Genomic DNA, 17500 nt, shown 5'->3' on the forward strand with positions numbered 1-17500 from the left:
GTTGTGTGGACTCTCCCAAGTCATGTTGTGTGGACTCCCCCAAGTCATGTTGTGTGGACTCTCCCAAGTCATGTTGTGTGGACTCCCCCAAGTCATGTTGTGTGGACTCTCCCAAGTCATGTTGTGTGGACTCCCCCAAGTCATGTTGTGTGGACTCCCCCAAGTCATGTTGTGTGGACTCTCCCAAGTCATGTTGTGTGGACTCTCCCAAGTCATGTTGTGTGGACTCCCCCAAGTCATGTTGTGTGGACTCCCCCAAGTCATGTTGTGTGGACTCTCCCAAGTCATGTTGTGTAGACTCCCTCAAGTCATGTTGTGTGGACTCTCCCAAGTCATGTTGTGTGGACTCGCCCAAGTCATGTTGTGTGGACTCCCCCAAGTCATGTTGTGTGGACTCCCCCAAGTCATGTTGTGTGGACTCCCTCAAGTCATGTTGCGTGGACTCCCCCAAGTCATGTTGTGTGGACTCCCCAAAGTCATGTTGTGTGGACTCCCCCAAGTCGTGTTGTGTGGACTCCCTCAGGTCATGTTGTGTGGACTCCCCCAAGTCATGTTGTGTGGACTCTCCCAAGTCATGTTGTGTGGACTCTCCCAAGTCATGTTGTGTGGACTCCCCCAAGTCATGTTGTGTGGACTCCCCCAAGTCATGTTGTGTGGACTCTCCCTAGTCATGTTGCAAGTAAGGCTCCACTCTGCTGCTAGCTTCATGCTAACTTACACTGGGTTTTCCATAGACAAGCTGCTATTAGCATTAGCGATTTCACTTGGCCATTTCAACACCTCCAAAACCAGTACAATGTAGCACTTATTTGACCAAACAACTAAAAAATGCAATTTCGGTACAAACTGCAGGTGAATGCCGAAGGTCCAAAGCCAAACAAAAATGCTAACAGGCCAGATAGCTTCCAGTAACAAAAATATTAGCTAAAAAAAAGAGCATGCTTATAAACTCACAATAGCTTATATATATATATATATATATATATATATATATATATATATATATATATATATATATATATATATGAAAATTTGCTTTAAATGCTAGCATGTTGACAGTATTATGCTTATATGCTCACCATAGCATTCGTGAATTGCCTAAATAAAGGACCCTGAGGTATATACCTGCTAAATTAGCTAAAAAAAGAAAGCTAGCATGTTAAAATGCGAACTGTAACATGCTTCAAGCACCAAAATTATTTATTTGCGGCATGTACCAGAAAAATTTGCTTAAAATGCTAGCATGCTAACGTGCAACAAGTACCAAAGTAGGACTGAAGTGAACAAAAAAAAAACTAGCTTTAAAAAAGCAATCGATGAGGCGTATAACTGCAAGACTAGCTGAGAAAGTTAGCATGCTAACATTAGCATGCTATCTGTAAAACGCGTCAAGTATGAAAATGTATCACTCTGAGATGTGTACCTGCACGGACGTGCTCAAAATGCTAGCATGCTAACGTGCAACAAATACCAAAATGTGACTGAAGTGAACACACACAAAACTAGCTTTGAAAAAGCTATCATTCTTACGCTAGCATGCTAACAGGTATCATCTGTCAAGTAAGAAAACATTCGGCGATGAGGCGTATAACAGCAAGACTAGCTGAAAAAGCTAGCATGCTAACATTAGCATGCTATCTGTAGTACGAAAATGTATCTGCACGGACGTGCTCAAAATGCTAGCATGCTAACGTTAGTGTGTGTCAAATACCAAAATCTGACTGAGGGGAATACCTACAAAATTAACAACAACAAAAAAACTAGCATACTAATATTAGCATGCTAACAGACATAATTTGTCAAGTAACAAAAGGTTTAACACAGGTGTATACCTGAACAAATTGCTAAAAAAAGCAACCGTGCGAATGATAGCATGCTAAAATGTTAACTGTGACATATGTCAAGTACCAAAATATATTACTGTGAGGTGTGTAGCTGAAACATTTGTTTAAAATGCTACCATGATAATGTTAGCATGCATCAAGTACCAAAATATGTGTTAAAAAATGAGCTTCGTGCAGCAAATGGCCAGCCTACTGTGTGCAGGTGATGTTCTATGAAGTAAAGCAAGCACACGGCAAGACTTTAGTCCAAAGACCAGACAGTAATAAATTAGTCCAAGGACCAAACAGCAAGACCATAGTCCAAGGACCAGACAGCAAGACTATAGTCCAAGGAGCAAACAAGAAGACTATAGTCCAGGGAGCAGACAGGCAGACTACAGTCCAGGGAGCAGGTGTGGTGTGGGTGGAGACGCACCTCAGTGACGGCCTGGATGGAGGCTCCATGCTTGAGGAGGAGCTCCATCACCTTGACTCGGTTCTTCTTGCAGGCGATGTGCAGCGGAGTGAAACCATTCTGCAAGAGGACAGAAAAAGTGAGGCGGGACACGTCTGCCTGGAAAAACCCTCTCCCCTCCCCTCCCCTCCCCCGCCAGCAGGCCTGGAAAGAATGCAGTTCTCTCCTGGGACTTTGGTGACTTCATGTCTTCAGACTCTGTGCGGCCACACCCACGCACCAACCTGTGGGACACTTCCTCTCTGCTTAAAGCGGACTTTTATTTTGGAATCATGCCCACGTGAGACAAGAGCACGCCTCTTCCTTGTCCTTCTAAACAGGAAAAAACTGCTAGTAGGAGGCGGCTCACAATGCAGCTAACACTCCATTCACAAAGTAACTTAGCTATAGCGTCATTGTTACTCCAAGAGATAACACAGAGGAACTACTTTTCTGACATGGTGCTGTTCACATTTGAACCGATACAGTACCAATATTTGGTACTTTTGTGTGTGCTGCCACTAGATGGCAGCAATTACAGTATATATTTATGATCACATTATTATCATGTAGTGTTACTAACTCCACACTAGATGGCAGCTTTTATATGTTCACAAACTTTGGAACACCAAATAATGACTTGATTAAAGGCCTACTAAAAACGGGGATAGCAGGTCCATTCTATGTGTCATACTTCATCATTTCGCCATATTGCCATATTTTTGCTGAAAGGATCTAGTAGAGAACATCGAGGATAAAGTTGGCAACTTTTGGTGGCTAATAAAAAAGCCTTGCCTGTACCGGAAGTAGCAGACGATGTGCGCGTGACGTCACGGGTTGTGGAGCTCCTCACATCTGAACATTGTTTACAATCATGGCCACCAGCAGCGAGAGCGATTCGGACCGAGAAAGCGACAATTTCCCCATTAATTTGAGCGAGGATGAAAGATTCGTGAATGAGGAAAGTGAGAGTGATGGACTAGAAAAAAAGAAAAAGAAAAAAAAAGACAGGCTGGTGGAGCGATTCAGATGTTATTAGACACATTTACTAGGATAATTCAGGAAAATCCTTTATCTGCCTATTGTGTTACTAGTGTTTTTGTGAGATGATATGGTACCTGAAAGTCGGAGGCATGTGGCCACCAGTGTCTCTGAGGGAAGCCACGCAGCTGCAGGAGGACGCAAGCTCCGCTCATGTCTACGGTAAGAGCCGACTTATTGCCACAATTTTCTCACCGAAACCTGCCGGTTGACATGTGGTAGAGAACCATGTTCGCTTGACCGCTCTGTTCCATAGTAAAGCTTCACCTTCGGGAATGTAAACAAGGAAACACCGGCGCCTATGTTTGTGTTGCTAAAGGCTAAAGCTTCCCACCTACATCTTTCTTCTTTGACGTCTCCATTATTAATTGAACAAATTGCAAAAGATTCAGCTACACAGATGTCCAGAATACTGTGGAATTATGCGATTAAAGCAGACTACTTATAGCTTGGATCGGGCTGGAAAAAAATGTCCGCTACAACCGGTGACGTCACAAACACGCGTCATCATAAGCGTCATCATACATGTCATCATACGCGTCATCATACGTGTCATCATACGTGTCATCATACATGTCATCATAAGAGTCATCATACGTGTCATCATACATATCATAAGAGTCATCATACATGTCATCATAAGTGTCATCATACATGTCATCATAAGAGTCATCATACGTGTCATCATACATATCATAAGAGTCATCATACATGTCATCATAAGAGTCATCATACATGTCATCATAAGAGCCATCATACATGTCATCATAAGTGTCATCATACATGTCATCATAAGAGTCATCATACGTGTCATCATACATGTCATCATAAGAGCCATCATACATGTCATCATAAGTGTCATCATACATGTCATCATAAGAGTCATCATACATGTCATCATAAGTGTCATCATACATGTCATCATACGTGTCATCATACATGTCATCATAAGAGTCATCATACGTGTCATCATACACGTCATCATAAGAGCCATCATACATGTCATCATAAGTGTCATCATACATGTCATCATAAGAGCCATCATACATGTCATCATAAGTGTCATCATACATGTCATCATAAGAGTCATCATACATGTCATCATAAGTGTCATCATACATGTCATCATAAGAGTCATCATACATGTCATCATACATGTCATCATAAGAGTCATCATACATGTCATCATAAGTGTCATCATACATGTCATCATAAGAGTCATCATACATGTCATCATAAGTGTCATCATACATGTCATCATAAGAGTCATCATACATGTCATCATACATGTCATCATAAGAGTCATCATACATGTCATCATACATGTCATCATAAGAGTCATCATACATGTCATCATAAGTGTCATCATACATGTCATCATAAGAGTCATCATACATGTCATCATACATGTCATCATAAGAGTCATCATACATGTCATCATGAGCGTCATCATACATGTCATCATAAGTGTCATCATACATGTCATCATACGTGTCATCATACATGTCATCATAAGTGTCATCATACATGTCATCATAAGAGTCATCATACGTGTCATCATACATGTCATCATAAGAGCCATCATACATGTCATCATAAGTGTCATCATACATGTCATCATACGTGTCATCATACATGTCATCATGAGCGTCATCATACATGTCATAATAAGTGTCATCATACATGTCATCATACGTGTCATCATACATGTCATCATAAGAGTCATCATACGTGTCATCATACATGTCATCATAAGAGTCATCATACATGTCATCATAAGTGTCATCATACATGTCATCATAAGTGTCATCATACATGTCATCATACGTGTCATCATACATGTCATCATAAGAGTCATCATACATGTCATCATAAGTGTCATCATACATGTCATCATAAGTGTCATCATACATGTCATCATAAGTGTCATCATACATGTCATCATAAGTGTCATCATACATGTCATCATAAGTGTCATCATACATGTCATCATGAGCGTCATCATACATGTCATCATGAGCGTCATCATACATGTCATCATACATGTCATCATGAGCGTCATCATACCGCCACGTTTTCAACAGGATTCATCGCGGAAAATTTAAAATTGCAATTTAGTAAAGTAAAGCGGCCGTGTTGTCATGTGTTGCAATGTTAATATTTCATCATTGATATATAAACTATCAGACTGCGTGGTCGCTAGTAGTGGCTTTCAGTAGGCCTTTAAAGTACAGTGTTTTATATTCCTGTATAACTTATTTACTTAACTATTAACTGATGATTAACTTTGTTTACCTTTTATTTGACTTCTATTTAACTCATTTTACCTGGATTCTGTTTAGTTCTGTTCTGTTTTTGACTCCATTAGTTCCTGTTTTTGTTTAAGTTTCCATGACAACTATCAGTTTCACCTGCCTCATTTGTTTGAACTGACGTACCTGTTGTTAATCATGTCACTATTATTTAAGCCTGTAGTTGCCAGGTAGTGGACCTAGCAACATTACTCTAAAGACATCATTGATCTGTTGCTCTTGCCCATGTTGGATCTCTTGTGTTCATTGGGTCCATGCCATAGTTCTGGTCCCCGCAAGTGTTTTTGTTTCATGTTCATAGTTCTGCCTTTGTGTTAGTTTTGTTGCCTGCATCAAGTTTTGTGCCTCCACTGTCAGCGCCTTTTGTTTGTAACTTTTGAGTTCAATTTAAAACCATGTATTTATTTTCAAGCTATGTCCGGTCCAGTTCCTTTGCATTCCAGGAAAACAACCCTCGCAGCAAGTTGCACCAAACTCCACCTTCTTACACTTTTCTCCTTTTATTTACCTTTTATTTAACATATTTTACCTTTTATATACCTTCTATTAAACATATTTTACTTTACATATAACTTATTTTAGCTTTATTTGAAGTTATTTTACAATTTATTTAACTTACTTTACCTTCTTTTACCTTTTATTTACGTTGTATTTAACTTATTTTTTTTACTTTTATTTACCTTCTATTAAACATATTTTGCCTTTTATGTACCATCAATTTAACTTGTTTTACTTTCTATATAACTTACTTTAGCTTTATTTAAACCTATTTTACAATTTATTTGTCTTATTTAACTTTCTTTTACCTTTTATTTACATTGTATTTAACTTATTTTACCTTTTATTTATCTTCTGTTTAAGTTTTTTTTACCTTCTATATAACTTATTTTAGCTTTATTTAAAGTTATTTTACAAATAATTTAACCTACTTTACCTTCTTTTACCTTTTAATTAAATTGTATTTAATTTATTTTCCCTTAATTTACCCTCTATTTAACTTATTTTACCTTCTATATAACTTATTTTGGCTTTATTTAAAGTTATTTTACAATTTATTTAACTTACTTTACCTTCTTTTACCTTTTATTTACGTTGTACTTAACTTATTTTTTAACTTTTATTTACCTTCTATTAAACATATTTTACCTTTTATGTACCATCAATTTAACTTGTTTTACTTTCTATATAAATTATTTTAGCTTTATTTAAAACTATTTTACAATTTATTTAACTTACATAACCTTCTTTTACATTTTATTTACATTGTGTTTAACTTATTCTACCTTTTATTTATCTTCTATTTAACTTTTTTTTTACCTTCTATATAACTTATTTTAGCTTTATTTAAAGTTATTTTACAAATTATTTAACCTACTTTACCTTCTTTTACCTTTTAATTACATTGTATTTAATTTATTTTCCCCTTTTATTTACCTTCGATTTAACTTATTTTACCTTCTATATAACTTATTTTGGCTTTATTTAAAGTAATTTTACAAATTATTTAACCTACTTTACCTTCTTTTACACTGTATTTAACTTATTTTACCTTCTATTTACTTTCTATTTAACGTATTTTACCTTCTATATAACTTATTTTGGCTTTATTTAAAATTATTTAGAAATTTATATGACCTACTTTACCTTTTTACCTTTTATTTACATTGTATTTAATTTATTTTACATTTTATTTACCTTCAATTTAACTTGTTTTATTTTCTTTATAACTTATTTTAGCTTTATTTTTAACCCATTTTACAATTTATTAAACTTACTTTACCTTTTATTTACATTGCATTTAATTTATTTGACCTTTTATTTACCATCTGTTTAACTTATTTTACTTTCTATATAACTTATTTTAGCTTTATTTAAAGTTATTTTGCAATTTATTTAACTTACTTTACTTTCTTTTACCTTTTATTTACATTGTATTTTATTTATTTGACCTTTTATTTACCTTCTATTTAACCTTATATATTCTGTCTTTTACTTTTCATTTACTTTACCTTTAATTTACCTTATTTGACCTTTTATTCAAACTGTTTTACCTTCTATTTACTTTTTTTTAAACCATCTTTTACCCTTTGTAACATTTCACCTTTAATTGACCTCACATTACCATGTATTTACCTACTTACCTCCCTCTTTTACCTTTTATTCACTTCTAGAACTATATTGACCTTTGACCTACCATTCAACTTGTGTGACCTTGACTTAAGCGGTCTGGAGGTCATAAATGTTGATTATAAAAGATAAATGGCAGCAACAGAATATAAATTGCAGTTGATGTTCTTCACCAGATTAGATATTGCGGCAGTCAAGTCTTTTTCTTAACGTCCATCCATCCATCCATCTTCTTCCACTTATTCGAGGTCGGGTCGCGGGGGCAACAGCCTAAGCAGGGAAACCCTGAGTTCCCTCTCCGCAACAACTTCATCTAGCTCTTCCCGGGGGATCCCAAGGCGTTCTTCTTAATGACTTAAGTTAAATATTTTGTTACTACTCTAATAATAACTCTTCCTGTACGGCCGACTTGACTTTCTGTATGGCCGACCTGACTTCCTGTAGGGCCGACTAGAAATGACGGGAAGTGAGGTTGAGCGGGTTGTAGTGTTTGTGTCGTCATTGTCAGGCTTTCCCCTGACAGTTTGTCTAATCCAATCCAATCCACTTTATTTATATAGCACATTTAAACAACAATAATGTTTCCAAAGTGCTGCACAGCCATGTTCAAAACAATATTGAAAAAAAAAAAAAAAGGTCTATGTTTAAGTTTTTTCCTCTGCATTTGTCTGTTTCCTCTGTGTTTAGTATTTCCTGTCCTTAGTTCCTGTCTAGTGCTCTTATTTTGTCAGCTTTCTGTCTTGTTCCCTGAGTGCTGTGTTCCTCCTCAGCTGCGGCTGATTGGCATCTGGCCACACCTGTTGCCAATCAGCCCGCACCTATTTGTACCTGCTTTGTCTTGTGTCAGTGGCTGGATCATTGTATTGTCATTTGTATTGTCGTTGCCACATGTCACTCTTGTTGTGCTACCTGTCATGTCGTTTTGTTACAGCTAGTACCTGTCGTGCTACATTTTGTCCTGGTCATCGTAGCGGTAAGCTGTTCTTGTTAGCCATTAGTTATTTCCAGTTTTTTTGTTTGCTATCCACTAGCTTCAATCAATCAATCAATGTTTACTTATATAGCCCTAAATCACTAGTGTCTCAAAGGGCTGCACAAACCACCACGACATCCTCGGTAGGCCCACATAAGGGCAAGGAAAACTCACACCCAGTGGGACATTGGTGACAATAATGACCCAGTGGGACGTCGGTGACAATGATGACTATGAGAACCTTAGAGAGGAAGAAAGCAATGGATGTCGAGCGGATCTAACAGGATACTGTGAAAGCTTCCATGCTAAAGTTCCTTTTTGTTTTCTACCTTCTAGTGCTAGCTCCCTTAGTTTGTTATTCCGCCCACGTGCGTGCTTTTTGTTTGTTCTTGTTTAGGTTTAATTAAATCATGTTTTCATATACTGTGCCTGCCTCCGTCTCTGCATCTTGGGGTTCGTCAACAACAGTTAACTCTGACAGTCATGACAACAAAGCGTGAGAGTGAAGTGAAGCAGGAAGGAAGCGGGAGACGTCCTCACCAGGGCCTTGGCGTTGGGGTTGGCCTTCTTGTCCACGATGACTTTGGCCACCTTGTAGTGCCCGCAGTGGGCGGCCACGTGCAGCGCCGTCAGGTAGTCGTTGGTCACGTCGTCCACGGGCGCCTCGTGGTGCAGCAGCAGTGTGACGCAGTTGAGGTGGTCGCCCTGCGTGGCCATGTGCAGCGGGGATAGGCCGTTCTGTAGCGGGCGGGAGAGAGAGAGAGAGAGAGAGGCGCTAGCACCATCGGCCCACTGCAGAGTCCAGGAGGGCGTACCTTGGTCTTGGACAGGATGGGTGCGCCTCGGTTCAGCAGCATCTCCACCACCTGCTCGTGTCCGCTCCTGGCACCGCAGTGGAGCGGAGTCAGACCGTCCTGAGGAATCACACACACATACATACATACATACATACATACATACATACGTACGTACATACATACATACATACATACATACATACATGTATATATATTTGACAATTGTAATAAATGCTGAATCAATTTAGAATGGGGATGAATAAGAACTGTGATTCAGACGAGAGTTACTTTTGTGCAATAGTGTAGTGTAGAGGTGACTATCTGGCTATCCATTCATGTTTGGAGGACTCTGATTATGTTCAAGCACTTCTTTCAAAGATTGCAAACACTTTTTTTCCATACTAAAACTTTGAAAAAGTTTCATTCACCAATAATAATTCTACTTTGTGGATAGTTGTTAACCTGGTCAGGCCTGGAACCAATTAACTGCTATAAATAAGGTGTGCATGTGTATGTGTGTGTGTGCGTGTGTGTGTGTGTTTGTACATGTGTGTGTGTGTTCTTGTATTTGTACACTTCTTGAGACAGCAGCAAGAAATAGTTCCGTCCATATGAGGACCGGCGGACAAGTTTGTGTGTGTGTTTGTGTGTGCCTGTTTGTGCATGTGTGTGTTCTTGTATTTGTATCCTTCTTGAGACATCAACAAGAAATAGTTCCGTCCATATGAGGACCGGTGGACAAGTTTGTGTGCGTGTGTGTGTTTGTGTGCGCGTGTGTGTGTGTGCGTTTATTATTGTATTTGTACTCTTCTTGAAACATCAACAAGGAAAAACACCGTCTCTATGAGGAGCAGTGGATAAGTTTGTGTGTGTGTGTGTGTGTTCTTGTATTTGTATCTTCTTGAGACATCGACAAGAAATATTTCCGTCAATATGAGGACCGGTGGACAAGTTTGTCTGCGTGTGTGTGTTTGTGTGTGTGTGTTTATTCTTGTATTTATACTCTTCTTGAAACATCAACAAGGAAAAACAGCGTCCATATGAGGACCGCTGGACAAGTTTGTGTGTGTGTGTGTGTGTGTGTTCTTGTATTTGTATCCTTCTTGAGACATCAACAAGAAATAGTTCCGTCCATATGAGGACCGGTAGACAAGTTTGTGTGTGTGTGTGTGTGTGTGTGTTCTTGTATTTGTATCCTTCTTGAGACATCAACAAGAAATAGTTCTGTCCATATGAGGACCGGTGGACAAGTTTGTGTGTGTGTGTGTTCGTGTGTGTTTGTGTGTGTGTGTGTGTGTGTGTGCTTGTATTTGTATCCTTCTTGCGACATCAACAAGAAATAGTTCCATCCATATGAGGACTGGTGGACAAGTTTGTGTGTGTGTGTGTGTGTGTGTGTGTGTGCGTTTATTCTTGTATTTGTACTCTTCTTGAAACATCAACAAGGAAAAACAGCGTCCATATGAGGACCGCTGGACAAGTTTGTGTGTGTGTGTGTGTGAGTGTGTGTGTGTGTGTGTGTGTGTGTGTGTGTGTGTTCTTGTATTTTTATCCTTCTTGAGACATCAATAAGAAATAGTTCTGTCCATATGAGGACCGGTGGACAAGTTTGTGTGCGTGTGTGTTTGTGTGTGTGTGTGTTCGTGTGTGTTTGTGTGTGTGTGTGTGTGTGTGTGTGCTTGTATTTGTATCCTTCTTGCGACATCAACAAGAAATAGTTCCATCCATATGAGGACTGGTGGACAAGTTTGTGTGTGTGTGTGCGTTTATTCTTGTATTTGTACTCTTCTTGAAACATCAACAAGGAAAAACAGCGTCCATATGAAGACCGCTGGACAAGTTTGTGTGTGTGTGTGTGTGTGTGTGTGTTTGTGTGTGTGTGTGTGTGTGTTCTTGTATTTTTATCCTTCTTGAGACATCAACAGGAAATTGTTCCGTCCATATGAGGACCGATGGACAACTTTGTGTGTGTGTGTGTGTGTGTGCGTGTGTGTGTTTGTGCGTGTGTGTGTTCTTGTATTTGTATCCTTCTTGAGACATCAACAGGAAATAGTGCTGTCCATATGAGGACCGGTGGACAAGTTTGTGTGCGTGTGTTTGTGTGTGTGTGTGTGTGTGTGTGTGTGTGTGTGTGTGTGTGCCCACCTTGGTGCGTGCTTCTATCTTGGCTCCTCTCTCCAGCAGAAGTCTCACCATGTTGCCATTCCCACGCTTGGCGGCCACGTGCAGCGGTGTGATGTCATTCTGCACACACAACACAAACACAACACAACTTCACTTTTACTGCCGCACAATAACACACACAGTCTCATCGTGTTTGTAACGTCCCGTGAGGAATAGAGCAGTAAGTTAGTGTCTCCAGCGAGAAGATAACTTGGCAAGAACACCATCATAAGTTACCTTGCTTTATTCGACACCAAACACACACACACACACTACTTAAATACAACTACTTCAACTCATAAAATAAAGGACGAGGCGAGGGTCACCACTTTGTCAACAAATGCCTGAGCAAATTGTTTAAGAACAACATTTCTCAACAAGGAATTTAGGGATTTCACCATCTACTCTCCCTAATGTCATCAAAAGGTTGAGAGAATGTGGAGAAATCACTGCAGGTAAGCCATGATATTACGCACCTTCCATCCCTCAGGCATCAAAAAGCCACATCAGTGTGTAAAGGATATCGCCACATGGGGTCAGGAACACTTCAGAAAAACATTGTCAGTAACTACAGTTGGTCGCTACATCTGTAAGTGCAAGTTAAAACTCTACTATGCAAAGCCACAGACATTTATCAACAACACCCAGAAATGCTGTTGGCTTCACTGGGCCCAAGCTTATCTAAGATGGACTGATGCAAAGTGCAAAAGTGTTCTGTGGTCTGACGAGTCCACATTTCAAATTGTTTTTTGGAAACTGTGGATGAAAGAGGAAAATAAGTTCTAGGGTGAAAGTTCCAAAGTCAGCATGTGTGATGGTATGGGGGTGCATTAGTGCCCAAGGCATGGGCAACTTACACATCTGTGAAGGCACCATTAATGTTGAAAGGTACATTCAGCTTTCGGAGAAACACATGTTGCCATCCAAGGAACGTTATCATGGACGCCCCTGCTTATTTCAGCAAGTCACAACAGCGTGGCTTCTTGTTGGTATTGAAAACGGCAACATTAACTGGTGGGCTCTTGGTGCTGCTGGAGTGACACACACACACACACACACACACACACACAAACACACACACACACACACACACACACACACACACACACACACAGACACACACACACACACACACTAACCCGTGCCTTGAAGTCGACGGCGGCTCCTCTGTTGAGCAGCAGAGTGGCCACGTTGATGTTCCCGTAGTGAGCGGCGATGTGGAGAGGCGTGAAGCCGCTCTGTGGCACACAAAGAAAAAAGGTGAAGAAGACGCAGATGAAGCACGAGGCGACGCCAAGGTGACCCGCGCACGGTGCAGCAGCACAGGTGAGAAAAGGCGCAGCAGGTGCAGGAGTGGACTGACATAGCGAAGCTGCAGGAAGCTCAGGAAGGTTCTATTGTTCTAGTTCTGGTTCTGGTTCTGGTTGAAGAGAGATCATGCACTAAGTCGGACTCAAACCTCAGAGAAGGTGAAATAATCAAGTGGACATGCAGGAGGAGGCGTGCACTACTTGGTTTATTATTGTTCTTCACTATTAATAGTATCTGTTTTTATATTCTTCACTATTCTTACACATTGTTTACTATTGTTCACTATTATTATTCTCTGTTCATTATTGTTCACTATTACTATCCGTTTTTGTTTGTTCACTGTTATTGTCTGTTTATTATTGTTCACTATTATTATTCTTTTTGTATTATTGTTCTCTATTAGTATTCTTTTTTTATTATTGTTCAATACAATTATTCTTTGTTTACTATTGTTCACTACTATTATTTTTTTGTTTACTGTCGTTCACTACTATTATTCTTTGTTTATTATTGTTCATTATTATTATTATTAGGGTCCTTGGCCCATTGCAAAGGACTTTGCAATGGGCCAAAAACCCTATTGAAACTGGTGCGTTTTATTATTCTTTCTTTCTTTCTTTCTTTATTCCGCACCTATGCGCTGTAATTTGACCCCCTTAACAAGCTTCAAAACTCACCAAATTTGACACGCATTGGTCTGGCATGCCTTCCCAACTTATTAGGCAGCCAAACCAGAACAATCTAAATTGCGCGCTAGCGCCCCCTAGGAAAAAAAACAAACAGACTGCTTGTAACTTCCGTTAGGAAACTCGTAGAGACATGAAACAAAAACCTCGATGTAGGGCTGACTTGGACCTAGATTTCATAATCATACCTTCTAGGGCCAAAATCAACAAACATTTTGCAAAAACCCATTCAAAGCAAAATTTTCGCAAAAAATGCTATTTTTGCCTCTTTGAGCTGTAATTTGACCCCCTTAAAATGCTTCAAAACTCACCAAACTTGGCACACACACATTTGGTCTGGCAAAAATTGCGATCTAATGAAAAAAACAAACCCCAAAATCAAAAAATGCGCTCTAGTGCAATTTTTGAATAAAACAAAGCAAAAACTGCTCCTAGGAAGAAAACACAAACAAAATTGCTTGTAACTTCCAGTAGGAATGCCGGAAAGACATGAAACAAAAACTTCTATGTAGGTCTCACTTAGACCTACATTTAGAAAATTGACATCCTTTGGCAAAAATCAACAGGAAGTTAAAAATTACCCCTCCAAAATAAAAGTTTTGTAAAAACCCGTCACCTTTTTCAAACGTAAACTCCTCCGAGTGCGTTTGTCGTTTCGGCTTCAAATTCGCACAGGAGAGAGATTGAACCCTTTTGATTAAAAGTATAGAACAAAGTTTTGATTACTGCTCCAGTTTGGATTTTAGGCGCCTTCAAAGAACCCCTGCTCAAAGTTTCCTAAAAAAAAATGTCATTTTTGCCTCTTTGAGATGTAATTTGAGCCACTTAAAATGCTACAAAGTGCAAGTTAAAGTTCTACTATGCAAAGCCAAAGCCATTTATCAACAACATCAGGAAACGCTGATCTGTAATTTGACCCCCTTAACATGCTTCAAAACTCACCAAATTTTACACACACATCAGGACTGGCGAAAATTGCCATCTAATAAAAAACCAAACCCCAAAAGTCAAAATTGCGCCCCCTAGGAAAAAACCCAGACAAAACTGCTTGTAACTTCTGTTAGGAATGTCGTAGAGACACGAAACAAAAACCTTTATGTAGGTCTGACTTAGACCAGGGCTTGGCAGCGGCCAAAGGCGGACCCGACCAACGCTGCTTGCAGCTTTAATTATTATAATTCTTTGTTTAGTATTGTTCACTCTGGTTATTCTCTGTAGCGGCTGCAGGTTAGAGAACAATCTATGTCAGGGGTCGGAACATTTTTTGGCTGAGAGATTCATGAAAGACAAATATTTCAAAAAGTATTTCTGTGAGAGCCACATCATATTTTTTAACACTAAATACAACTAAATGCTTGCATTTTTAAGTAAGAGCAACATTTTTAGATTATAATAAGTCTCCTATTCTTTTTAATAACATTGTTATTCTAAAGCTAGCCAATAATAAACATAATACTTCTTATGAACTGATTTGTGGTTATGATTATTTGTGGTAGAACATTTTTTTAGATGCACTTTTTTTGTTGATTAATATTTTTTTGTAATACATTGAGTTTGTTATTGGCTAAAAATCTGTGTTTTTGTTGCAAATAATTCTTTTGTGTCCTGGTTAAAATATTTTTACTATTTTGCTAAAAATATTTTTTTATGGTTGCACAGTTTTTTGGTAACAAACATGTTTTTGTTCTAATTTTTTGGATTAAAAATCTTTTTTGGGGGGTTACAATTCAGAATTTTTGGGGTTTAAATACATTTTTTGTTAAAAGAAATCTTCTTTAGGTTTGCACTTTTCTTTAACAAACTGACTTTTGGTTATGATTATTTTTGGTTGAAAATCTTTATTTCTAATAATACTACTACTAATAATAATGATAATTGATTAGATTTATATAGCGCCTTTCTATTAGAGACTCAAAGCTCTCCCAGAGGAGTGAGAAGCCATTTTATTTTGGGGTTAAAAATCTGTTTTGTCTAAAATCTTTTTTTTGGGGGGGGGGAGGTTATAAATGTTTAAATTATAAAATTATTTTGGTAACAAAATCTGGGTCCATGATTTTTCTTCTTCATAAAGGTCTTCGAGCTGCTCTTTGTCTGATCCCTCACCTAAGACCTGTTTGTCTTGGGAGACTCTACCAGGGGGCTTAAAGACCCTGGACAACATAGCTTCTAGGATCATTGGGACACGCAAACTCCTTTAACACCATAAAGTGGCAGCTCAGAGAGGAGCCTGAAAAGGACAAGTGGTAGAAAATAGATGGATGGATGGATGGACTTAAAAAAAAAAAAAAATTGTTAAACCCAATTTTTGTTTGCAAATAATTTTTGGGGGTATTAGTATTTTACAACATTTCTGAAGTTAAGTCATAAATAAAAAATATTTGCAACAAAAACTTTTTTTCTTTAATTAATTTTATTATTTAAAAAAATAATAATAATAAAAAAAAATTAAACATTTAAAAATGTGCTTTGCATAAAAGCAACCGCTGCAACTCCGAAAGGGACAAGCAATAGAAAATGGATGGACTTAAAAAAAATGTAAACCCAATTTTTGGTTGCTAAATTTTTTGGGGGGTATTATTCTTATTTTTATAAAATTTCTGAAGTTGAGTCATAAACAAAAAACATTTGCAACAAAAACTTCATTTTCTTTAATTTAATTCATTTTTTTTTAATTTAAAATAAATATATTTTCGAATGAAACATTTTAAAATGTGTGTTGCAGAAAAGCACCCCCCGCCTCCCCGTAAGGGACAAGTGGTAGAAAATGGCCAGATAAATATGCCACGCCCCTTTTAGCTGCGCGCCTACGCTAAGTGGGTGGGGCCAAGTGCCGACGGGGTTTTCAAAGACGGCAATACACTGAGAAGGACAAAAAAAAAACATCGCGCGTCAACACATCGGACCTTAAGAGATTTGAGTGTAAGTGGATCAGGTGCGAATGAAAGATGGCAGCTGCGAGCGAGACGCGACAGTGTGAGAGCGAAACAGGAAGTGGCGTGAAATGCGGCGGGAGCTTGCATGCTAGCATTTAGCGCTCATGCTAGCAGCGTTGCCATGGCGACGGTGAAGGTGAGCAGGAAGAGGAGAGAGGCAGGAAGTGTACCTCTGTGGTCCTGTTCACCATCATCTAGAGACAGAAGGGGGGGAGAATGGGGCGGTTAGAGCACCACCGGCACCACAACAGGCGGCGTGATGGCCATGGAATGCGGACGCACAACTGGATGTGTGTGTCTGTGTTTTGTCCGGTGAAGGGAAGGGCGCCCGGCCGCCTACCTTGGACTCCACGTCGGCGTTGTGGTCGCTCTGCAGCAGGAGGGCGGCGGCCTTGGTGTCGTCTTTCCTGGCGGCGATGTGCAGCGCCGGCAGGCGGACTTTGCCCTTGGTGTCGTTCTCCAGGAGCAGCGACACCACCTGCTCGTGACCCTGCTGCAGCGCCACCGCCAGCGGGGTGAAGCCATCCTGCGGGCGGAGCACAATTCATACCTCATCACGCCCTTCCAACGGAAAATATTAGGGGGGTAACAATACGTGTATTTGTATTCAACCGTTTCGGTACTAGGGTTTCGCTTCGGTTTGGAGGTGTACCGAACATGCTAGCAGAGACCGGGCTAGGACAACATGTAAAAGCCAGAGCTGGAAGACCCTCCTGCCTCGTTAAGATCTCCCGTTTGGGAACACTTTGGCTACGCGATACAACAATGGAGGATGGAGGTTTTCCGCTATTGTTCAGCAGCTGCTTCTAACAACACGTCAAACATGTGTTGCACCTTTCCTGCTTCCGGCTCCCAGTCGAGGAGCGCATTGGAGATACTC

The 17500-nt window shown here is 39.4% G+C and overlaps 1 protein-coding gene across 1 annotated transcript in view; it reads right to left on the bottom strand.

Moving 5' to 3' along the window:
* The window catches only part of LOC133557271 (ankyrin-3-like), a 156443-nt gene that overhangs the window by 106724 nt on the left and 32219 nt on the right, over window positions 1-17500 (bottom strand). Inside the window, 7 exon segments of the mRNA XM_061907617.1 lie at window positions 2260-2358; window positions 9271-9468; window positions 9546-9644; window positions 11673-11771; window positions 12830-12928; window positions 16791-16814; window positions 16961-17146. Of these exon segments, the coding sequence (XP_061763601.1) occupies window positions 2260-2358; window positions 9271-9468; window positions 9546-9644; window positions 11673-11771; window positions 12830-12928; window positions 16791-16814; window positions 16961-17146 (804 nt within the window).

Source organism: Nerophis ophidion, linkage group LG08, assembly GCF_033978795.1.
Source record: "Nerophis ophidion isolate RoL-2023_Sa linkage group LG08, RoL_Noph_v1.0, whole genome shotgun sequence".
NCBI lineage: Eukaryota > Metazoa > Chordata > Actinopteri > Syngnathiformes > Syngnathidae > Nerophis > Nerophis ophidion.